This window comes from Varanus komodoensis, unplaced genomic scaffold (assembly GCF_004798865.1).
Source record: "Varanus komodoensis strain SLA01 unplaced genomic scaffold, ASM479886v1 scaffold3, whole genome shotgun sequence".
Classification (NCBI taxonomy): Eukaryota; Metazoa; Chordata; class Lepidosauria; order Squamata; family Varanidae; genus Varanus; species Varanus komodoensis.
This window is the reverse complement of record NW_025335761.1, coordinates 33,673,213-33,698,650: the sequence shown is the minus strand read 5'-3', so window position 1 is coordinate 33,698,650 and position 25,438 is coordinate 33,673,213. Positions and strand designations below refer to the sequence as shown.

At 43.9% G+C, this 25,438-nt stretch overlaps 1 protein-coding gene across 1 annotated transcript in view; it reads right to left on the bottom strand.

Annotated features, from left to right (window-relative positions):
• TTC6 (tetratricopeptide repeat domain 6) overlaps positions 1–25,137 on the bottom strand; it is a 44,817-nt gene extending 19,680 nt beyond the window's left edge. The window contains exons 1-6 of the mRNA XM_044435776.1: positions 25,080–25,137; positions 23,441–23,604; positions 14,398–14,532; positions 10,359–10,508; positions 8,247–8,387; positions 3,564–3,677 (exon numbers count right to left, since the gene is read on the bottom strand). Coding sequence (XP_044291711.1) covers positions 3,564–3,677; positions 8,247–8,387; positions 10,359–10,508; positions 14,398–14,532; positions 23,441–23,604; positions 25,080–25,137 — 762 coding nt within the window. The remainder of the gene's footprint in view (positions 1–3,563; positions 3,678–8,246; positions 8,388–10,358; positions 10,509–14,397; positions 14,533–23,440; positions 23,605–25,079) is intronic.
• Between the last annotated feature and the right edge of the window lie 301 nt (positions 25,138–25,438).

Here is a 25,438-nt window from a genome sequence, read left to right as displayed (position 1 = left end):
AGGGGTGATGAAGGGGGTCCCCACGTTTAAATTGGCCGGGGATATCCACCAAGTCAATGTTCGTAAAACAGCGCGGGGCATATGAAGTAGTTTGCCGGGTGAATCTCTTTGTGGACGAAAGTTCTTGTTGAACCAGAGTTGAAGAAGAAGGAACTTCAACCTGGCATGTGAGACAATGGCGACTGTGGTGGCCATGTGACCCAAAAGTCTTGTACTAAGAGCGCTATCACTATGCGTCTTTGTCGAATCTGAGAGATGCAGACGCGGAGGCTGTCCTGACGAGCTTGAGGGAGGAACGCCCTTGCAAACATGGAATTGAGGCGAGCTCTGATGAAGTCTATCACCTGTGTAGGGACAAGAGATGATTTTTCACTGTTAATGCAGAGTCCAAGATTGTCTAACAGTATGCAAGTAGCCTGAACAGCTGACAGTAGGGTTTCACGTGTCTGTGATACTATAAGCTAGTCATCCAGCTAAGGGTAGACTTGGATGCCCTGAAGACGAAGGTGAGCACAGGCTGGTGCCATACATTTTGTGAAGACCCTCGGAGCTATGGCCAAGCCAAACGGAAGGACATTAAACTCGTAAATGTCAGTTCCGACGGTGAAACGCAAAGATGCCTATGACTTGGATGAATCGAAATATGGAAACAGGCATCTTTTAAGTCACGGGAGGCGAACCAATCCTCTCTCCTCAGCAGTGGAAGGATATTTTGAAGGGTAGTCATCCGAAAGTTCTTTGGTTTGATAAACTTGTTGATATTCGGAGGTCCAAGATCGGACGAAGACCACCGTCCTGCTTCGGGACCGTAAAATATCTGGAATAGAATCTGTGAAGCCCTTCAGAGCTAGAGATCTGTCGAATCGCCCCTTTACAAAGCAGTTGTTGCACTTCATTCACTAGCACTGCGGAGCATGGTGTAAATCGAATTGGGCTCGACGGAGGAACGGTATCAAATTCTATTCTGTATCCAAGCTGAATGATTGACAGGACCCACTAATCAGATGTAATGGACTCCCAAATGGGGAGTCAGCCTTGCAGCCGTTCCCCAAAGGGGAGGATATGCAGGTGGGTATGCAGGTGGAGGAGAGGTTCACCTGTCCCATCAGCGTTGACACTTCTCAGTATCGAAACATTGACGGTTTTGCGGGAAACGCTGATGAGGTTGTTGCCTTCTGTGTTGCGGCCTTTGTTGGTACTGTCGCTGCGGCGGCTGGTAGCAGAAGGATGGACGTGACCATGACCACTTACATTTGAGCTGTCTGGGCAGTTCCATATGTCTAGCCATCATCCGGGATTCATGGATGGACTTTAGTTTGTGGTCGGTGCGGGAGTGAAAAAGCCCGGAGCCGTCAAAGGGCATTTCTTCTATTCGCCGCTTCATTTCATCAGGGAAGTTGCAGTTTCACAACCGATGGTGCTGTCGAACCCGAACCAGTGCCTCTTCTTATAAGGTGGTTTGGCCACCTTATCTTTCCTCGCCTTCTTATGGGCCAAAGACTGATCTGATCCCCCGTGCTTCCTCTTTTCCCGTTGTTTATGCAGGGGAGAAAGAGGTTGTTGAGCCCCGGAGGGGGAATTTCCATCATCCGATGGGTGCGGCTGAGACATATGCGGCGTGGGCGAAGGGCGTTGCCCAGACATGTCCGAGGCAGAGGCTGGGCATTGAACTGCCACAGACGAGGCTGTGGCCTTGCACTTAGCAGATGGAGCATGCGCTGGCTCAGGCTTTACTGCAGCCTGATCTGATTGCATCAGCGCTTGATCCCATAGGAGCTTCCGCAGTCGGTTCTCACTATTTTTTCGCGCTTGCTTATTAAAAGCAAGGCAATGGCGGCATTTATCAAGCCTATGCCCCTCACCGAGGCAAAGGAGGCATAAGTCATGTGGGTCCACCAGAGACATTTTGGACCCACATTCTGCACATTTGTGGAAAGCCGCTTGCTGCGCCATCGCAGAAACAGAAGAAATAGAATATAGGAAAGAGGGAAGAGTAATATATTTTTGGTTTGTTTTTTTTTTTAATAGGAACGAAGAAAAAGAGAGAAAAAAAGAGATATAAACTGCAACGAGGGAACAATAACTTGGAATAAGAGCAAAAGGACAAACGGTAAGTAACGAACAATACTGAGTCAAGCAAGAGACGAACAGGCATGAGGCACAGTGAATGGTGGTCACAAAAGACTGGAGAAAATGGCAGACACTCCGCTCTATATATATGCTACCGAGGGGGAGGGGAGTGGAGTTTTCCAGCCAAAAACCATTAGCTTTCAATCTTTCCGGCCTAGGCACTGCACAGGCACAGCACCCCCATGTGTGTGATGCACAGAGGCCACGATGAAGAACTAGTCTTGACTGGGCAGAAAGAATGAGCTGTCAATAAGAATACCCTGACTTCTGCCTTTCAAAATTATTTCTGAATGTTTAAGGACTATACTTGTATGTTAAAATGGGTATATGCTTCAGATTAGGGCTAGCATTAGAAAATCTGGGTCCCTGTTGTAAGATCTGGGATGTAGGCAGCAGGTGCCCATGGCTGGAGAATCAAGACCAGGGGTGATGGAAGTTGATGGGGATTTTGGTACTATACAGTAGGGCCAGAGGCAAAGTGAAGTCAGGAACAAGCAAGGGATACCATCAAGGAATAGCAAAACCAGAAGCAAAGAGAGTCAGAAACAAATGAACATGAGTTAACTCAGGTAGGCCTGCCAGGTCCAGAGATACCAGCAAGGTAAGGGAAGAAACAAAGGCAAGGTCTGGAACAGGCAAGGACCAGATTCCAACAAGACACAGCAGAACCAGAGGCAAAGGCAAGATGAGATCAGATGCCAGCAAGGTAATGCAGGAACAGAAGCAAAACAAGAGAAGACAAGGATCAGAAACCTGATAAGGCAGCATCAGACCAGAGGCAAGGGCAAAGGCAGGAGCAGTCAGGGGACAAAGCATAGGAAAGGGCAGGGCACAAGAGCAGGATCACAGAGCAACTACCACAAAGGCCCATGTTAATAGCAAAAGTGAGCAATGCAGGGAAGCCTTTTATAGAAGCTTTTGGAGCTTTGAATTGTGTGATGTCAAGTCTCCAACTCTTGCAAGCACCTGCAAATCTGATCGTATTTGCAGAGTGAACTGTGCTGCTCTTTAGCATCATGTCGCCAGGGGAAGGCTGTGTCAAGGCTTTGGATCCTGACATGAGTGCATGTTCACAGGCCTGAAAATAGCCAAGCTTTTTGCACAAAGTGAGCGATCAACTAGAACATCCTGATTATAGCTACTGTGCACATTGGCTACATGTATAGGGATTATACCCAAGTGCTTGGGTTCAGATTAAACTTCTGATTAGGGTTAGAAAATCCTGGCTTCTTGTGTATCTCCATGGGTTTGGAAAAAGTTTCAAATGGGCAGAAAGAGTGAGTGGGCAACAAAAATACCCTGAATGCTGCCTGTGTGCATATTAACTGGATGTATAGTGACTGTACCTGAGTGTCAGCATTTAGGTTAAACTTCAGATTAGGTTTAGAGGTAAACAATATTATATGATTGCAAATTCTATAAAAAATACATACATTTTTCCAGTCCTTTAGTTTGTGGAAGGAAATTGCCCTATTGTAATATGCCAAAACACATGCATTGTCCAGGTCTATAGCTGTAGTTAAATCTTCAACAGCCTGTTTATAAGTCTATAGGGGAAAATTGGCATAGTATTAGCATTAACTGAAAACATCACATGAACTACAAAGAAGTAAACAACTAAGTATCACATTCCCTGTGTTGGCAGGAGTGCTATTCATCTTTGTTGCAGCAGCAGCCTGGGAACACTTCAACACTCAAAGTCATAGAATCATAGACAAGTAGAGTTCAAAGGGGCCAGAGGGCCACTGGGTTCAACCCCCTGATCAGTGCAGGACTCCAAGTTAAACTTTTCCTTATTTCTAGCCAGAATTTTGCTTCCTGAAATTTGAGCCCATTATTCTGTGTCCTGTACTCTGCAATGATTGAGAAGACATTGTGGCCGTACTCTTTTTGAAAGCTTTTGTAGGGTGCTTGTAGAGTAGAGTGCTTGTAGAGTGCTATCATAACTTTCCTCATTCCTCCCCTTTTCAGGCTAAACATGCTCAGTTCTTTCAATCTCTTCTCACAGGAGTTATTTCTAATCATGGAATCATCCTTGTTGCCCTCCTCTGAACCCTTTCCAGCTTGTCTGCATGTTTCTTAAAGTGTAGTGCCCAGAACTGGACACCATATTTCAGATAAAGCCTAACCAGTGCTGATTAAAGAACTAGCCCTTCACAGGATTTGGAAATGACACCTCTATTAATGCAGCCTAAAATGGCATTTGCTCTTTTTGTAGCCACATCTTACTGTTGACTCACACTCAGCTTGTGATCTACAACAATTCCAAGTTCCTTCTAACTTGCAGTATTGTTGATGCAAGTGTTCCCTATTTTGTAATGGTGCATCTGATTCCTTTTTTTAGGTGAAGAACTTGGCATTTGTCCCTATTGAATTTCATTCTGTTGTTTTTTAGCCCACTGTTCCAACCTATCAAGATCACCTTGAATCTTCTTTCTGTCTTCCAGAGTATTAGGTACCCTTCCCACTTTTGCATCATCTGAAAAATTGATCATTGTTCCCTGTACTTCCTCATCCAAATCATTAATTAAAATGTTGAAGAGCACTGGGCACAGGACTGAACCCTGTAGTGCCCTGTTTGTTACTTTTCCTTTGTTTGATACAGTGCCATTGATGAGCGCTCTTTGAATTTGATTCTGTAGCCAACTGTGGATCCACCTGATTGTTGTTCCACAAGCTCATTTGTTAATCAGGATATCATGAGGCACTTTGTCCAAAGCTTTGCTGAAGTCAAGATAGATTATGTCCACAGCATTTCCACAATCCATCAGGGAGGTTACCAATTTTTTTAAAAAAAATCTGATTAGTCTGGCAGAATTTGTTCTTGAGACATCCATGTTGGCTTCTAGTAATCAATGCATCGCTTTCAATCACTGCTTTAAAATATGCTCCAGAATTTTCCCAGGGACTGATATCAGACTGACTGGAATATAGTTCCCAGGTTCTTCTTTTTTTCCTTTCTTGAAGACAGAGACATTTGACCTTCTCCAGTCATCTGGCACTTCCCCGTCCTCCATGATTTCTCAAAGATAAGAGAAAGTGGTTCTGAGAGTTCTTCCACCAGCTCCTTTATGACTCTAGGATGGAGTTCATTGGGTCCTGGAAAAACCAACCCAATTAGATGATCCTTTACTCTTTTGCCTATCGAGCTTCCATCTTGCTCCTTCAGCTTATACTTTCCCTTCATCAGGAAGGTCATAGATCCTCTTCTGGGAGAAAAGTGAGCTGAAGTAGGCATTCAGCACTTCTGCCTTTTCTTTATCATCTATTATCATTTTGCCATCCATACTAAGTAGTTGAACCATAATTTCTTCCCTCTATTTTTAATTCTGGGTATATCTGAAGAAGGCTTTTTTTTTTTTTTGTGCTATTAGCATCCCTCACTAAAAACATCCCAGTTCATTCTGAGCTTTAGCCTTCCTGATGTCATCCCTGCAGTGCTGTGCTATCTTCTTGTATTCTTCCTTTTTTAGCTTGGCCTTCCTTCCACATCCTATACATGTTCTTTTTAATTTTCAGATCATTTCTAAGCTTTTTGTGAGGTCACATGGGCTTCCATGGTTGTCTTTTACCCTTTTCCTTGTTGGAATTGTTTGTAATTGTGCCTTTAGAATTTTCTTTTTTTTAAAAAAATCTCACCCATCTTGGATTCATTTTCTTACTAGAGTTGCTTGCCATATAACTTTATTTATCACTGTTTTGACTTTATTAAAACTAGTTATACCATTGTTCCCAATAGACTTATTCTCAATGAGGAACACTACTGCATTGCTGCTATTTGCTGCTTCTCCAGTGTTGCTTGAAGAAATGGTAAAGATTTTTCCAGTAAAAGAAAAAAATTATCCTTTTTCACCTTGTATCTATCACGGTAAACCACCAACATCCTAGAAAATATGACAGTGAATCACAAGCCCTTAAGTTCACACACACACACAAAAGGAGAAAAAATAACAACAAAAATAGAAGTCATTTCTGCATTCTCCACATCCCAAAAAGAAGTCTAGGCTGAATACTTCAGTTCAGCATTCATTTGGCTGTATATACACTCACAACACACACAGTTCCAGTATCTGTCTGTGCCTTAGAGCAGTGGTTCTCACACCTTTTTGGTCATGGAACATTCTTAAGACACTTTTTTCCCATGGAACCCTAACTCTATCCCTGATTTTAATAAGCATTGTGAACCCACAATGTTCTTCCTTCTTTCTTCTGCTGCTATTGCCTGAGTGCTTTGCATAACATAGCAGGTTTGGAAATAAAGAGAAAACATTTTAAATATAATGAATGAATAAAGCGATTATATGATAATATCCTGAAATGAATTCTTTCAATTATTCCCAACACTACTCAATAAAGTTCTAGGAATCAAACGATATTATGCATTTCCTTGTTTGCTGCTTGGACTCACAAGCAAATAGTTGGCCTTGTGCGGTTTCATTTCAAAATCTGCTTTAAATTTGATTTTTTGAAATTTCTTGCGGAACCCTAGACTTCTGCTGAACATAGTTTGGGAGCTGGGCACATAACCAAGGAGACTGACTTGGCTCCAGTGCTAGCTCCAAGTTTCTAAAGACTCTTGGGCAAGACACCCTCAATGGATCCCCTTCCTCACTGAGTCTATCTTCTCAGGACCACTGTCACCAGCCACTAGTGCTTCTGAACTTTCTCAGCACTGGTACTGCTTTACTTGCTTGATAGGCAAAAAGTCACTGAGAAAGTAGGCAGTGGAGCCCTTCTGTTTCTCCTTTCAACATCACCATTTCCTAGTCCAAAGTGAAAGGCAGGTAAGCAAGCAGGGCACAATGATGAAGTGAAAAAGAAAAACTAGATGGCACTCTCAGCAGGTGCCTACCCTTGATAGAGTTTCTGATTGGTTCCCTTTCTACTTAAGCAGTCAGGAGGGAAGACCTCTCCCTGCCATGTATTTGGGCTCTACAGAATTTCTCTAGGAAGGATTCCTCCAGTGGGGACATAACAGCACTCAAGCCTATTTTTTTTCTATTAGGCAGTATAAAAATGAACTAATTAAACAAAGAAACAAACAAATAAATAATATGGGCAACTCAGCATGAGACCTCTTCAAGGTTATTGGGCAGAAAAATCAACTAAAAACCCTCCAATTGCTTGCCACAATTAATTTGCTATCACTTAGTTAGTCCTTTATATAATAACCAATTCACAAGCTTTCTCTTGATTATCCAACAGAAATGAAAATCTCAGTATCAGAAATGAGAAACTCTAGGAGGAATGCAAGAATGGGGAAATGGAACTGGCTGGTACTATGATGCTCCCTCCACTTAGAAATTTGGCTGCCCCCATCTAACAAGAGAAGCCTGGTACAGAACTAAGTCCTTTGGTACGTCCACTTCCTCCAGTGCCAGAAGTCAGGGCTGTTCCTTTGGGCGTGTTCCATGCAAGCCAGGTGTATTTTCCAAAATGGGGCTCCACATAGACACACAGCCCCTATGGATGATACATAGAGACCACAAAAAAAGAACCTTCCCTTATTTCCAATCCTTGCTGAGATAAGACAGTGATCCCTTAAGCAACTGCCTTAAGCATGGACAGTAGTATCTTTTGGGGGGGGGGGGGGTGACAAGTGCAGGGCAAGTGTTTGGTGAGCCACTAGAAATGGGCTATCAGGCTGTACTTTTTGCACCCCAGTACACCCTAAAACACAACTTATAAATATTTTAAATATATAATGGCTGTAATTATTACACACCTGGGATTAAGTTCCTTTGAACAATGTGGCACTTACTTCTGAGTAAGCAAATACAGAAATGCACTGAAAAGTTCAAGCATCCCAGTGTTCTTTTTTGTAGGCAGCATCTCACCTATATTATCTCATCCTGCTTTCAGTAATTCATTGTGTGTTTTGTGCCTACTTCCAAACTATGCATGTGAGGTTTTTTTTCCTACTGGTGGTAATTATTTTAAAACTATATTCCTAAAACTTACATTCAATGGAGTCTGTTTCAACACTGGTCTATAAATCGATGCAGCTCAACTTTCCATATAAGTAAACAGTGCTGGACTCCAAGCATCCATTTCACCTGTAATAACATGGCATATGCTTCACCCCCAAAACTTAAGGTGGCAGTAGGAATACTTACCCTATTATAAAATTTCAGTGCTCCTCTGTAAAGATAGGCTCTCACACTCTTAGGCTCAATTTTGAGTGCTTCAGTACAATTCATTATTGCTTTAGAGTATCTTCCTTTGCTCCCAAAGTAAGCAGCACGACTTAAATATGCCTTTACAGAAGAAAACAAACACATCCCAGAACAACACTAGGGGGGAAAACTCCAAAGGCTTATGTGTACATCTTATTGGTTTGCACATGGAACAGATGGGTAAAATGTTCACCATTTTCAAGCTCTGGCTTATGTGTAATGATTAGCAAATATGAGCAGAATCAGCCATATTAATAATGAATATATAACACATGCACAGACTAAAAGCATGCCTATCAGAATCATTAATTATACAGTAAATGCAAATTAGTTTATCATTTGTACCTTGGAAAGTATTTTCATTTCCTTCAGTAGTGCATTTGTTGCTTCTGTGATTACTTAAAAGATTACAGTATCACAGACCCCCACTAGATAACTGTGATGAGAAGTGACATAATTCTTTGTCCCATGCCATGTATCCCTGTACTATCTAATCATTTTATTTCAGTTTTATCATAATTTTCAAGCTCCCCCACAACACAACCTCCTGTGAAAGTGCTCAACAATTCCCTCTATAAGCCAGGAAAATCACACAAGCTGCCTTGAGTGTTTTGCAAAAGGGAAAAAAAAAATTAGATATATAAATAAATACTCTCATCATTTCTTAGTGTTTCACTTGGACTTAAGTGATATTTCTATTTATGCTATAAATTTTCTTTCCCCTATGTAGTCACATTTATTTAGTCAGGTATCTTTAAAGAGCATTCCATTTCAGAGTCATTCTTGCACACTGAGCTTTACCCCACAATATTATACCATGTGCTAATAGGATTTTAAAATAGAATGAAGAGAGTTTGGAAGAGTTTATTTCCATTGATCTTGCAGAAAGGCTCCAACAGCCTGTGCCTAGACATATTTACTTGAAAGTAAATCTTATTGTGGACATTTTGCCTAAGTGTGGAAATGTGAAACAAATGAAAAGCACAAGCAGAACTACATTATTATACATGGATTTTCCTGCAGGTAAGGAGGCTTGCCTGAACTTGTGTAATATTGGAGTTGGCTGAGTCTGGGTCCTAATCTAAAAACCCCCTTTTATGTATGTATGTGTTTATTACAGTTCTATACAACCAATAGCCAAAGCTCTCTGGGTGGCTCCCTATCCCACCTGGATAGGATTGTAAGGAAGAATTAAAACTTGCTGGCTCCTTTGAAGCTGTTATTTGCACTGGGAGTAATCCCCCAATGGAGTCACTGGGGGATTTCTGCCCAATACAAATAGCAGCTTCATTGGAGCAATTTTAAGGAATTTGCAATGAAGTCAAAACATGAATTAAGCACCAGTAGTCTATTCATTATCTGTCTGTAAGTCTTCCCTAGCCATTGGATAGCTTGTTATAATGTCACAAAAGCATGTGAACATAGGAACCGGTACAAAGGGCTGAAATGAGGCAGGAAGTGCTTCTGAATAACTTAGATATGTGAACAAAAGGGCGCCTGGGGAACATCACATACAAGAAGGGATGAGAGAGGATAATGAAGAACTGGGCAAGAGATGTTAAAGAGGCCAGATATCACCCTGCCTATTAATACCAAGACACAATGTTCTGGAGGAAAAACCCTCACACAGGGCACAAGGATGATACTATAAGCTGATAGAAGGAGACAGGATGGATTTCTTAAAGTGATCTCTAACCCACTGACTGTGCATGGTTTGCTTTATTTCCTGGTATCTTTTGCTGTTACAGAAAGCATTGTTAATTAAAGTACTTAAGATACATATCCATATCCTGATGGGAAGATGTGTGATTAAATGAGGAAAGTTTAATTTACGAAAAATTAACTAATTTTTTGCAGAAGCTGAAACTTGTCCACTGTTGCCACTTAATGGAGTACTTCAAGATCATTTAAGTTGAATTTCAATAACTCTACAAACCTTTTTGTTGTTGTTGTTGTTGTTGTGAGCCACCCAGAGGCTTTGTTGCGATGGGGGCGGCATAGAAATGTTTTAAATAAATAAATAATAAATAAACCTAAATCATACATGCTTACCTGAAAATGTGCTGGTGAAACAGCAAGGGTTTTGTTAAAATCTAATATACATTTAGCTTGTTGGAGTTGCATTCTGCACAGCCCACGCTGGTAATATGCATCCGCATAACGTGGACATAGCCTGACTGCAGAAGTAAAAGCATCACAGGCCTAAAAAGATGAACCAGTAAGTTTTAATGAATACTGAATGGCTACAATATCAACATTTCCTGTAGTTTTTCATATTTCTTTACTTATTTTAGATTACCGCCAAGCATGACTATAAACATGGTGTATTAAAGGAACACAGACAGTGGGTGTGTTCACACATAACGCCAAGCCATGCTGGAAATTGCTTGCTGTTGTGAATTCAGGAAGCACAGTGAAGTCCAGTCCATTTGGTTACACAAGTCACCATGCACTGGGGAGAGCACTGGGAGGGAAGACAGGGAGTGCCTCCAGCAGCAGTGCCCATCAGGGCACTCATATGTGGTGCTCCTTCTGGTTGCTGCCCTGTGCTAGAGCAGTGCATGGACAGCACACTGGGCCTCACCAAGGCATGAGTATCCCAAGGAGCCCATGTTTCCCACCCTCTGCCTCATTCTCATCTCATCCCCAACAATGCAGGCGTCTCTCCACAAGCTCTGCCACTCTCCCATCAGAGCATATGCCAACACGGGCACTGATGCCTGCATTGCTGCCCTCCATGTGTCAGCTGTCAGGGTAGGCAGCCCTGGTGGCATGGGCAAATTGGGCACGTGGCACATGGCAGGGGAAGTGCTGGGCACATGTGCAGTGAGGAAGGAAAGGTATAGGTGGGTGTGCTTGACATGGACATGGACTGTAGCAGTGGCAGTGGGTGCTGCTCTGTTTCTCCTACAGAACCACAGTTCTACTCTAAGTGGCTCTGCAAAGTAGCAGAAAAAGGGAAAAAATGGCAGCTGGGTGAGGCCATGCCCAGAGGAGGCTGTGGGCCAGTGGAGGAGATACAGCCAGGGCAGGCAGGAGTGAGCACCCTGGGAACGATTCTCATGGATCAGGGCTGATGGAGCATGTGCTGCCATTTGGAGGCCTGTGGAAACTACTCGTGCGTAGTTACCACACAACTGTGTGAACTCAGGACAGAAGATGAAAAACAATGCTACATGGAAATTGTGTGGCTTCATTTTAAACTGTGTGTGAACATAGTCAATGTGAGATAAATTGTTCTACTCTTTAACAAAACCACAATACTAATGATAAGAAGGGAAAAGAAATGTTTTTACATTATCTGCATCTCTGCAAAGTGCAGAAAAAACAGGTAGTTTTTAATCACCTTTCCTTGGAGGAATCAGGGGTGGGGAAGAACATATCATTACATATCTGGGGTCAGTCTAAATTATCCTTGCAGAATTCCTTGTAATTTAGTGCCTCTGATTACAGAATAATTCAGAGTAGTACAGCAATGAAACCAACTTCTGAGGGAGGTTGTGGGCTCTCCCACACTGCAGGCATTCAAGATGCAACTGGACAGCCATCTGCCAGGGATGCTTTAATGTGAAGTTCTGCACTGAGCAGGAAAATTAATTCAATGGCCTTATAGGACCCTTCCAACTCTACTGTTCTATGCTTTTATGAAGTACCTTGAGTGCAGGTATAAACCTGAAGAGTGCTGCCCACTATCAGTCATATTTGCCATGATAAACAAACTGTCAATGATTCATTGAATGCATTATCTGGCCAGGGCAGCTTATTATCTGGCCAGGGCGGCTTATTTTATACTGTACTGTTGTATTTTAATTTTATATTTATATTTTAATTTATATTATAATTATTTTAATTTATTGATGTGAGCCGCCCCGAGGCTTCGGCGAATGGGGCGGCATAAAAATGTTTTAATAAATAAATAAATAATAAAAAAATATTCTTTTTGGCATTAGCTGAAGACTTTTTTATTTTCCCAATAGTTTAACACTAATGGTTAACATCCGACCATTTGATTTTATCATTAATGGTTGGATGCAGTGTGTTTTGTGTGTTTTGTTTTTTGTAAGCCATCCAGACTTTAGTATTTCATGGCATATAAAAACTTTAAACAAATAAGTAAATAAATAATTAGGAATGACTGGCATATGGAAATAGGCCATGAGAAGCTCTATTGATGGTAGAAACTTGTCTTTGGTCCAAGCAGCTACAGTACATACAGGTGGACTACATTCAACTGTGTATAGTGACTCCTTGCTTCTGGATGTCATGGGAATCACCACAGCTTATAGGCATGTTACAGCAATGGTGGTAAATGCTAATGCAATCAAATACCAGGGTTTTTTTAAACTTAGCTTTATGCCACAATAAAAATATTTCATACCTTCACATTGTTGAATATATTGTGTACATCAAGCGGTAGCAAAATCAATTACATCCATTTCAATTCCAGGTTGTAACGCAACGAAATGCGGAAAATCAACTGGGGCTGTACACTTTGAAAAGGCACTATATTCCTATCTTCACTCATGTCCTGTTTGCAGGTTCCTGTGAGTAGCTGTTTGATCACTATGTGAACAAAATGCTAGTCTAGATGGACTCATGCTATGATGCAACATGTATCTTTTTAAGTTCTTATGGAGATATAAAAAAACAGGTGACTTTCATTCACATGTGGTGGCATTGTGGTTTGATTAATGATTATTAGAAGATTTATAGTATAAGAGAAATTACAGGATGGGAGTAATAGCCACAGTAAGTACATTAATGGACTGTATTAAAGATCAGGTCACCAGAGATTTTGTTGTAATAATGAACTGCCACAAGGATTATGTTGGCATCAGGTGGATGAACAACTTGTATACCATCAATTGCACTATGGAGAAAGATAATCTGGACTAGCAAATCGATGAAAAACATAGCAAATTCTAACTGTTATGGTAGGATAAAGTGGACTCCTGCAACCTTTAGCAGTTTGAGGTAGTTTATTCATTACTGGAACTGGCACAGACCAGGCACTCTTCTGACTTTAAATTGGTTGAGCATGTGTTGAACTGAATGTATCTATTGCTATTTGAAAGCTATCATCTGTAGTGGACAGCTGCCCAGGATTAGCCACTCCCACAGCCAACTGGGCTAACAATTTCACCCAGTAGCACCCTGGTCCCAGAACCCTGGACCAGTCACTGGATTCAACACGCGGCAACCCAAGCATTGGGGAAAAATATGGATTTATTAAAAGGCTAAAAGATAGGGGTGGAGGCTACTAAAACAGCAAAAAGAGACACCAAGGAATAAAAAGAGGGAAGGGAAAGAGGAGGGGATTTAGAGTACAGCAAACAATACAAGCTTCCCAGCTCCCAGGTTTTGTTGGCCTCCTCTGACATAAAACAACAAAGTTCAACCTAGTCTTAGTAATACATGCAAATACTATACTAGCCATAGGCACAGGTAGCACAGCATTATTCAGCACAGAGTGGCAACAAGAGCAGAACCTCTCCTCAAAGAGGAACCCCAAGCCTCTTCAGCTCATAGATTTACTTCTCCCCCACCCAAACTGAGTCGGGTGATCCAAGGGGTGATGTTCCTTGATTCCTTCCAGGTGAAGACCATCTGCCTTTATTGTCACAATCTCCGGTCCTTGGGTGTAAATTTTCTTGTCCTTGGGCATGACTTGCAGTATCTCTCCCTCCAACATATCAAAATCCCAGCCAGCCCTCCCCATGACTTTATCTGCCAGTGTCCTAGTGAGCAAACACCTGGCAATTGTAACAACTTTCCCCTCTATCAGTTAACTCTTCCCTACCAGGAGGGATCCTAAGCCAGTTCATGTTATATCACCACCACCACCTTGCGTTTATATCCTGCTTTTCTTCTTCTAGTAAGGAAGCCAAGGTGGCTTACGAGGGTCTCCTCTCCTTTCTGTCTTCACAATATCAATCCTGTGAGGTAAGTTAGGCTTAGAGGTAGTGATTGGGCCATGGCTCAGTGGGACTAGAACCCAGATCTCCTGAGTTCCAAGTCCAGTTACAAAAAAAGAAGCAAATAAAAACTTTCATTCACAATGCTTAAAACAGACCAACCAACCAACACATACCTCTAATAAACAGATTTGCTCCATATAGCATTGACCCATAAAGAAATATATTTCTGCAGTCTCAAATGTACTAGGTGGCGCTCTCATAGTACTAGTCAGCAGTTTCAAGGCTTGCTTGAAGCTGGCCACAGCATCCTGTAATGAAAAGTAAATGTAAAACATTGTAAACTTCTGTTAGCAATCCTAGTCTTGATGATGATCCTACACTGTCTGCTTCGCACATAGGTTTATACACCAAACTGTGCTTCCTGCTATACTTAAATAGTCCATTAAATCCTTCCCACTCTTTCTGCCTTCCTCATACAATCATCCCTTTCTTTCACACACATTTCTTTAAATTGGAGGTGTCAGTTATTGGGTCTAGGGCCTTCTGAATGCAAACTATATGTTCTACCATTGAGCAATGATTCTTCCAGTATGTAAGAGTCTATCTTGCCTTAGCTACCAAACCCAACCTGATCGCCTGTAACCAAAGAAAAGCTCCTGAAAAAACTAAGTGTGCAGCTGAGCACAATGTTAACTACTTGGGTAAACTACAAGTTAATTTTAATGTATTTATTTAACATATTTATTGGTCATCATTCAAGGCAGGAACCTACCCAAGGCAGCATACCATAACACCCATCATAAAAACAGTATCTCCCGCTAAAATCAGCAACATGCATTCTAAAAAAAACCAAAAGAAATAACAGTATAAAAGTTACAACAAACCACTCAATGACAATTGTTTTAAAAGAAACCCTGGAAAGAGGGAGGTATGGGATAGAGTAAATGTGGTTCCACAGGGGAGGGTCAGTTATACCTGATTCAGGAACCACATATGCAGGTATCCCATTCTGTTCTGTCACCTTATCAGGATTTCCCCCTTTAAACTGTTTGAAATATCTGTTTTGCAAGGCTGTATACTGTCCCCCTGCCTATTTAACTTATATGCAGAGCATATCATGAGAAAGGCAGGGCTAGATGAATCGCAAGTTGGAATTAAGATTGCCGGGAGAAATATCAACAACCTCAGATATGCAGACAATACCACTCCAATGGCAGAAAGTGAAGAGGAACTAAAGAGCCTCTTGATGTGGGTGAAAGAGGAGAGTGCAAAAGTTGGCTTGAAACTCAACTTTAAGAAAACTAAGATCATGACATCTGGTACTATCACTTCCTGACAAATATATGGGGAAGAAATGGAGGTAGTGACAGATTTTATTTTCCTGGGCTTCAAGATCACTGCAGACGGGGACTGCAGCCAAGAAATTAAAAGACGCTTGCTCCTTGGGAGGAAAGCTATGGCAAATCTAGACAGCATACTAAAAAGCAGACATATCACCCTGCTGACAAAAGTGCGTATAATCAAGGCTATGGTTTTCCCAGTTGCAATGTATGGCTGTGAAAGCTGGACCATAAGGAAGGCTGAGCACCAAAGAATTGAGGCCTTTGAACTGTGGTGCTGGAGAAGACTCCTGTGAGTCCCTAGGACCACAAGGTGATCAAACCAATCAGTCCTAGAGGAGATCAACCCCGACTGCTCTTTAAAAGGCCAGATCCTGAAGATGAAACTCAAATACTTTGGCCACCTAATGAGAAGGAAGGACTCAATGGAGAAGAGCCTAATGCTGGGAACAATTGACGGCAAAAGCAGAAGGGAGCGGCAGAGAATAAGGTGGCTAGATGGAGTCACTGAAGCAGTTGGCGTGCGCTTAAGCGGAATCTGGAGGATGGTGGAGGACAGGAAGGCCTGCAGGAATGTTGTCCATGAGGTCGCGATGAGTCAGACACAACTTTGCAACTAACACAACACAACACAACATATGCTCTCCTTAACATAGAGGGCAACACCTCCTCCAGCACATCTTTCCCTGGCTTTCCTATACAGTGTATATCCAGAAATGACCACATCCCATTGCTCATCTCTGTTCCACCAGGTTTTCCTAATTCCCACTACATCTAGCTTCTTCTTTATCACCAGCTTTATTCCAGTTCTCCCATTTTTCCCTAAGGCTTCTAGCATCTGCATAGAAACACCTAAGCACAATGTTCCCCTTCCAGCCACATGCAACTATTGTTCTGGCACTTTGCCCTCTCCAACTGATTATCATGGTTTACCATAATCTTGTTATCTACTTCCTCCACTTCTACATTTGGGCCATCTAGAACTTCCTCCCCTTCATCCACTACAGATGATTTGACCCAAACCAGATGCTTCCCAGCTCCTGTTGGCTTTCCTCCAGGGTTCAATTTAAAAACTGCTTTGCCACCCTTTTTTGTTACATGCCAGCAGTCTGGTTCTACGGGTTCAAGTGGCGCCCGTCCCTACTCTACAGGTTTGTCTTGTCCCAAAATGTTACCCAGTGCCTAATAAATGTGAAGCCCTCCTCTCTACACCACTGTCTCATCTATACATTGAGAATACTCAGCTGCGCCTGTCTAGCTGTCCCTGTGCTTTCGGAGAAAGCCACCTTGAAGATCCTGGATTTCAACCTTCTATCAAGCAAAAGCAGGTTGCTTACCTATAACTGATGTTCTTCGAGTGGCCATCTGTGCAGTCACACATATGGGTACTGCGCCTGCACAGTGCCTGCAGCCAGAAGATTGTCAGCTAATGGTTTTTGGCAGGAAGCTCCACTCCCCCTCCCCCGCTGTGGCCTATAAAGAGTGGAGCATCCGCCATTTTGTTCAGTCTTTGCAACAGAACGTATGCCACTTTATGGAAAAAAAACTTTTTTTTTTTTTGAAGTCAGTACCATGAAAAAAAGGCATGGTCGGTACCAAAAGATGCATCCACTCACTGACACCGAGCGGGACCGGCGGGTGGGTTGTGTGACTGCACAGATGGCCACTCGAAGAACATCACTTACAGGTAAGCAACCTGCTTTTCTTTGTCGTGGCCTCTGTGCATCACACATATAGGTAGATTAACAAGCTTACCATAAAGGAGGAGGGAAGGTGTCCTCAGTGAAGAACGGAGAAGAGAACAGCTCTGCCGAAGGAGCAATCCCGTCGGGCTCGAACATCGAGACGGTAGTGCCTGGCGAAGATGCAAGGGTTCATCCAAGTAGCGGCTTGGCAGACGTCATCAATCGGGACCCCGGATGCAAATGTAGACGAGGTTGCAACAGCTCTAGCAGAATGGCCTCGAGGAACTGAAGGCAGTTCGAGCTTGGCTAATTGATAGCATAAAACTATAGTGTGGAATATCCACTTAGAAAGTCTCTGTGGAGTGACTGGATCGCCCTGATCCCTAGCAGAATATTTGATGAATAGTTTATTGGATCGTCGAATAGACTCCGTTCGCGATCGGTAGAAGGATAAGCAATGCCGAACATTGAGTGAATGCAAAGATCTTTCCAATGGAGTCGATGGTGACGGAAAAAAGACAGGCAGCACAATGTCTTGTCCCATATGGAAAGGTGTAGACACTTTAGGCAAGAAAGATAGGTTGAGGCGTAAAACGACATTCTCCCTGTGAAAGTTTAAATAAGGAGGGTCTATGCGAAGAGCACAAAGTTCACTGGCCCTCCGGGCTGAAGTGACAGCCACAAGAAACGCCATCTTCCAAGAGACCAATCACAGATCCACCGTCGCTAAAGGTTCAAAGGGGGCCTTCATAAGGGCCTGCAGAACTACAGAAAGGCTCCATGTGGGCATCACCAGTCTAATTGATGGGTTAAGATTATATAGTCCCTTCAAAAATCTTTTGAGGATAGGATGAGAAAACAGAGGTGATCCGTCGACTAAGCCACGGTAGTAGGCTATTGCGGCTGTATACACTTTAATGGACAACGGCTTCAATCCGGAATGGTGCAATTCCAAGAGGAACTGAAGAATTTGTTGTATGGATGAGAGGAATGGAGAGAACGAACGAGACTCGGCAAAGATGGAAAAATGCTTCCATTTAGCCTCATAGGACTTTTTTGTGGATGGCTTTAAGGCAGAGTCGATGATATGCTGAATATCAGGGTGCAAAAACGTCGGATTCGACGGGTCTTGTCTCGAACCGGATGGTGCAGAGAGACCAGAGAAAGGGGAAGCACCCGAGTGATTGGATTCGACAACTGGATCCGAGGTGGTGGAAGTCATCGCTGGTACCGATGGATTAGTAGAAGCTGTTGGATTCGTAACTCTCAAAATCGTCATCGGCACTGATAGAAGGTCAATCATCGAATTCGCCACGCTGTTAGATTCAATGAGAGCAAGTCCGGGTGGCGAAGTGTGCCGTCCACTTGTGTTATAAGATATGGGAGCGATGGTAGATGAAGAAATTCCCCGCAAGAGATGTCGAGTAGTTTCGCAAACCACGCTTGACGTGGCCACCAAGGGGCAACTAGTATCCCCAATGCCCGGTCGTGCACGATCTTTGCTATGACCTTCATCAGAAGAGGGATCAGAGGGAAGGCGCAGAAGTTCATATTGTTCCAAGGGATCATGAATGCATCCCCCAGGGATGTGTGTCCAATTCCCGCTCTCGAGCAGTAAGCCTCGCACACGCTGTTCTGTTGGGTGGCGAATAAGTCCACGTCGGGAAACCCCTAGCGCCGGAAAAGGTGGTTTCGTGCACGAGGATCCAATTCCCACTCGTGAGAGGTGAACATATGCCTGCTGAGAAGATCCGCCTGCACGTTGTCCACACCAGCTAGATGAACAGCCATCAGCGTGATGTGTCTCCGGATGCACCAGTCCCAAATTTTCATAAAAAGCCTGGCTAGGGTCGGTGACTTTGTTCCCCCTTGCTTGTTCGGATAAAAGACGGTAGCTATATTGTCCAAAGTTATCGGAACAATCTGATGATGAAGGATGTCCTCAAAAGAGCGCAGGGCCTTGAAAACTGCTAGTAGTTCTAGGAAGTTGATATGATTCGTGGATTCTTGACGATTCCACGTACCCTGGGTAGATAGGCCGGAGCATATCGCTCCCCATCCTAGGAGAGACGCGTTGGTGCCAAGGGTTATCGTAGGAGGTTGCGCCCTGAAGGGGACTCCTATCGTAAGATTAGTCAGTTCCAACCACCAAAGCAGAGAGTGAAGCATGGAAGATGGGATCCAAATCAGCCTCGACTGCAGATCTCTTTGAGGATGGTACACCTTGTTGAAAAAGAGTTGCAGTGGACGAAGCCAAAGCCTGGCATGTGGAACTACGGCAACTGAGGAAGCCATATGCCCCAGGATCCTCTGAATAGACTTCGCCGGGACCGTTCCATCTCGTCGGATCCGATAGATGTGGCGAGCAAGAGTCTGTTGTCTGTCCTGAGGGAGGAAGGCTTTTTCCAACGTCAAATCCAAGCGGGCTCCAATGAAGGTGAGCATCTGTGTCGGAAGAAGAGAAGATTTCTCAGTATCAATACGTAGGCCGAAGCTATTGAGCAAGGCACAAGTTGTATGGATGGCCGCAAGGAGTCCTTCTCTGGACTGCGACACTAACAGCCAGTTGTCGAGGTACGGGTAAATTTGTATGCCTTGGAGGCGTAGAAAAGCACAGACAGGAGCCATGCACTTGGTAAAAACCCGCGGAGCCGTAGCCAGTCCAAAAGGCAAAACTGTAAACTCATAAAGTTGGGTTGCAACCACAAAACGAAGGAAACACCTGTAACTTGGGTGAATTGAAATATGGAAGTAGGCGTCCTTCAAGTCCAATGAGGCGAACCAATCCTCTCTCCTTAGCAACGGCAAAATGTTTTGAAGAGTAGTCATACGAAACTTTTTCAGTACAATGAACTTATTCAAGTTCTGTAAGTCCAAATTCGGACGTAGACCACCATCCCGCTTTGGGACCGTAAAGTATCTGGAATAGAATCTGTGGAGTCCATCAGATGGGAATACTTAACGAATCGCTCCTTTACGAAGAAGTTGATGTATTTTGTCGAGCAGTACCGGTGAACATGAAGTGAACCGGATCAGACTCAGTGGAGGAACGATGTCAAATTCTATTCGATAGCCGTGATGAACGATGGACAATACCCACGGATCAGATGTGATGGACTCCCAAATGGGGAGTCGGCTTCGGAGCCGATCCCCAGATGAGAGGGGGTGGGTATTGGTGGAGTGTGAGGAATGGTTTGCCAGTCCCGTCAACGTTGCCTCCGATCGTCGAAACAGCGGCGGCCTCATTGGAAGCGTCGCTGGGGCTGCGGATGGCGGCGCTGCTGTTGCTGTTGCTGGCGGTGTTGTGGCTGTTGCCTTGGCTGATATGATTGCCTGTAGGATGGACGATTCCAGGACCACTTACGTCTGGCGTGGGACTGTATCTCCATCCTGCGTGCTGTCATCCTTGATTCATGCAGCTTCTTGAGCTTGTGGTCGGTGCGAGAATGGAAAAGCCCGGATCCATCGAAAGGCATTTCCTCTATCCGCCGCTTGGTTTCTTCCGGAAAATTGCAATTCCGAAGCCATGCATGCCTTCAGAGAGAAACGGCACCGACCAAGGCCCGTGAGTCAGTATCCATGTGGTGCCTTGCCCTGGATAACTGCTGCACTGCGACCTGCATGGCTTCCTTAATCAGGACCTTTGCGAGGTCACCCTGGTGGTCTGGGAGGGTCGAGGCGACGTTGTGCAGGTGCTGCATAATGAAGGATTGATAACCTCGCCAATGTTGCCTCGTAATTTGATATGCGGAGCCCCAGGCCTGAAGCAGTGTAGACTTGTCTAGCCAGGGAGTCTATTTTTCGGCCCTCCTTGTCCCTCGGTGCCGTGTGCCCTCTCACCTCTCTGCCCTGCGAGGATTCGACGACCGCAGAGCTCGGTTTGGGATGTCGGAGGAGGAAGGGGATGTCCTCCTCCCGAACCCTGTACATAGACTCATATCTCCTGGATGTTGGTTGAGGGTGTGATGGCAGGTCCCAGGGCTGCGTCATCGCCTGCCGCAAGGTGGTTATGAGTGGCAGGTTGATAGATGTCGACTGCTCCCTGCAGACGACATCGTAGAACTTGTCCGTCATTGGTCCCGGGCGCTGGGCGGCGTCGATGTCAAGGGACTGGACAAGTCTAGACATCAGCTCCGCAAAGGAGACGTGGGACTCATTAGGCGACGCAGGACCCTGGGATGTCACAGAGACATCCGGGGAGGTTGAGTCGGTCTCCGAGTCGGCCGAATTGGCACCGTAGTAGTGTGGGGCCGAAGATGACGACTCCGCTGGGGAGAAGGAGCAGCTGCTTCCATCCTGTGGGGATCGAGGTGACGCCCGCCTCGGGTCCAATGAGCGTGGTTGATCATGGGATGGAGGAGAGGATCGTGCCCTGGGAGCAGGGTAGTACCCTACGGAGAGCAGATCATCTCAAGTATGGTAGTAGGGGCGACGCCAGCTCTCCGGACGTTGCTCTACAGAGCGGCTCCTCCGGCTCCCCGGTGGGGACAGTCCAACGTCCGCTTCCATAGTGACCACGGGCATGGGTGTTGGTGACCTCACCCTAGGAGGGAAGTCTTGGATTTCCCCGTTGGATATTGAACCCCGTAGAGTTGGAAGGGATGCAGGCAGGAGGTCCACCACGCAGCAGGGAGACCCTTGAGGGGTAACCCGCATAGCCTCCTGGAGGACCGGTTCGGGCAGAGTCGGTACCGTAAGCACCACCAGTACCGAGGGGCCCATCGGTTCCAAGTCCCAATGTCGGGGACGGTCCGGACGGTCCGAATTCCTGGGTTTCTTGGGAGGCTTGGAGGCTTTCTCCTTCCTGGCCTTTTTATGGCCTGCCGACTTCTCGGATTCGGCATGCTTCCACTTCTCGTGCTTCTCTTTAGGTGAAGCAGAGGGAGCCACCGAAGCAGATGCACCTTCATCCGAAGGCCGTGAGGGTAGGGCCACAGAAGCGGAGCCAGGTTTTGGGACAGCAATAAGCGGGTCCGATTGCATTAGGGCCTGATCCCAAAGGAGTCTCCGGAGGCGATTTTCACGATTCTCCCTGCCTGCTTGGAGAAGGCCAGGCAATGCGCGCATTTATCCGTCCTATGCCCCTCGCCCAGGCAGAGGAGGCATAGGTCATGCAGGTCAGTTGGTGCCATTTTTGACCCGCAGTCCGCGCATTTGCGGAAAGCCACTCGCTGCACCATCGCAGAAGAAGGAGAAGAGATACAGTGCAGAGGATAAGTATATATTTTTCTTTTTGTTTTTTTTTTAGATAGATCGAAAGAAGAAATAACAAGAGAAAAAACTACGCGGAACAATGAACTGGGAGCAAGGAGAAGAAACTGGGAAAAAGAAGGACAATCGAGAGCAAGGTAACAGTCGAAGCGAAAGTCGAAAGCGGCACGAGGCACAGCAAATGGCAGTCGCAAAGACTGAAAAAAATGGTGGATGCTCCGCTCTTTATAGGCCACAGCGGGGAGGGGAGCGGAGCTTCCCACCAAAAACCATTAGCTGACAATCTTCCGGCCACAGGCACTGCGGAGGTGCAGTACCCATATGTGTGATGCACAGAGGCCACGACGAAGAACATAAATTTGGCTTCCAAAACCTCATGACTACATTTCCCCACGTCATTGGTACCATGATCACAGACTCCACCTCTGCATTTACTACAAGGTTATCTTGTGATATCCATAACCTGAATTGCCAGGCAGGCAATTCACCGAGCAGTCCTCATGTCTATCGCAAACCCAGCTTCCTATGTTCCTGATTACTGAATCTCCCACAACCAGACGTCCCCCAATCCCTGGAGGGGTATCCTATGCGTGAGAGGATACACGCTTGCCTTCTAAGGAAAAGTCCTTCTAAGGGATCATTTCCCTCTTCCTCAGAATGATGCCCTCCTTCTCCAAGACCCCCTTTCTCCATGACCACAGAGGAGCTGCTACCCAGGAGTCAGGACTCTGCTAGTTGGTCCCGGGGGTCAAACAAATGGGTGATCCTGTACTTCTTGAAACATGTTTCATCAGATATACAGGTGAAGAAGCAAAGATCTACTTATCTAAAAGGAAGACAGATTAGCTAGGGCAGCACTTCCTATTAATAAGCAAGAGAGAAAAACAAAAGCATTCAGGTGTTGGGTTCAGCTTCACCAACTTTTCCTCAGGGTTATAAGTTTCCTTCAGAATTCCACAATGTAAGAGTATTTCTTTAACCTTGTGCTTTTTGGCTTTCATTTGGATTTTTCCAAGCAGAACAAACATGGAAGAAGATTCAGGTTGCTTTTTGGTAACTGCAAGGGCACACTCAACAGCTTTCTTATGATTCTGGCAAAATGAGTGAACAAGTGCTTCTTGAACAAGAGAACACTCAAGGGGTCCTGTAAAATATTTAAAGATGAATACATTATGAGCCAAACTATTTATATTTGTGCATAGAAATACAAAAATAAAATGTTAAATAAATAGTTATAAGTATACAATTTTAAAATGATAGATGTCAACAAGACTTATTTAAGTCCTTTTTCTCGTAGTCTTTTAGACTGTAACAAAGCCTTATAAAAAGTCAGACCACTGGTCCATAAAGCTCAGTTTTGACTGGCAGTGACTCTCCACGATTGCTGAGAAGTGTCTTTTTCAGCCCTATCTGTTATCAGGGACTGAACATGGGCAATTTTACATACAATAGATGTACTGATGGGCTATAGCCCTTCTTCAGCCTTAGAGAAGCTTCAAAGAGCCAGTGGAAGATTATAGGCCCAAACTAAATACAGGCAAACCTCAAAAAAATCTTTTCTAATCCAAGTCCAGTTCAAAGATAAAACACCATAAGATGTCTTGAAGATCTCCTTCAATAGTTAGTGAATGTGCAGCAGACTGAGGAGGGAGAGAAGTCATCTGGTCAAAAGTGTTTCCACTTTTATTGTATTTCTATTAAAACCGCAGCAATTATTTCTTAACATGTATTTATCTATATAAATTAGCAATGCAATTTTTATGCACATCTGTTTTCTTTTTCCTTTTTTATTAAATGGACCACCAACTTCTAAAAATACCTTAATAGGTAAGATTTATCTGAGGAGCATGAACTTTCTAAAACTGAACAGTAATTGGAACAGTAGCATTGTCTGTCTCTTTTTATATTTACTGAATGATATAAAACATTATTATAGTTTTTCTCCCTGCACTTGTAGTATCTCATAGTGATTTAACTATTTAAATGTTTTTTAAAGTCTGTGGCTGCAATCCTGTATGCACTTACCTGGAAGTATGTCCCACTGAATACAGTGCAGCTTACTTTTGAGTGGACACGCCTAAATTTCCATGACAACAAGCTGATATACCATTCAGTTGGGAGTAAGACCCACTGTTTTATTATAATGAATAGTAACTTTGTATGCAAAGTAGCAATAGACACATGGCCCAAGACCCCACCATGTGTTTAGTACTGCCAATCTTGTGACATACATATTAAAAGTAAATTCTACTGAATAGTAACTTTAATAGTAACTTTGTAGCTTTAATCTATGATCATAGGCCTGGATCCAAAGAAATCACTAGTTTTGCATGCTAAAGGATACTTTGGATTTGTTTTTCTTAAGCAACAGTTGATTGCAGAGGGTTCCAATCACATCTGAACTTCCAAATGAAAATAGTGATTAAGTAAGCTGTTCAAAGACAAATGTTGAACATACTGTAGGGCAGCCTCATGTAGCTCTTTGGACCTTGGTCATATTTTCACAGGGCATTGAGAGAGAGAGAGAGAGAGAGAGAGAGAGAGAAAGAGAGAGAGAGAGAGAGAGAGAGAGAGAGAGAGAGAGAGAGAGAGAGAGAGAGAGAGAGACACACACTGTACCTTCTTCCATTTCTGCCACTTGGTATATGCAGAAACTAGCAAGTTCATAATTCTTCATTTCCAGTAAATATTGTCCCCTGTAATAAAGTATTTTGTATTTTTAACAAAAAATACTTCCTTGCAAATTCAATGAAGCTAGTTAAATACTTTAAATGATCAAACCTTAATAACAGACATTAACAGAAGACTTCTAAGTGTGGGAAGAGAGCAATATGGCAGATAGTCCAGCAGTTCCAAGCATCACTGGATCATGCCAACCAGCCTGGACAGCAGAGAAATCCTACCTTTTTTTCTTCTCTGAAGGTTCTTTTTTCTCTTTGTATTAGTTCCTGGTTGGTTTCAGCAGGATGGAAAATACC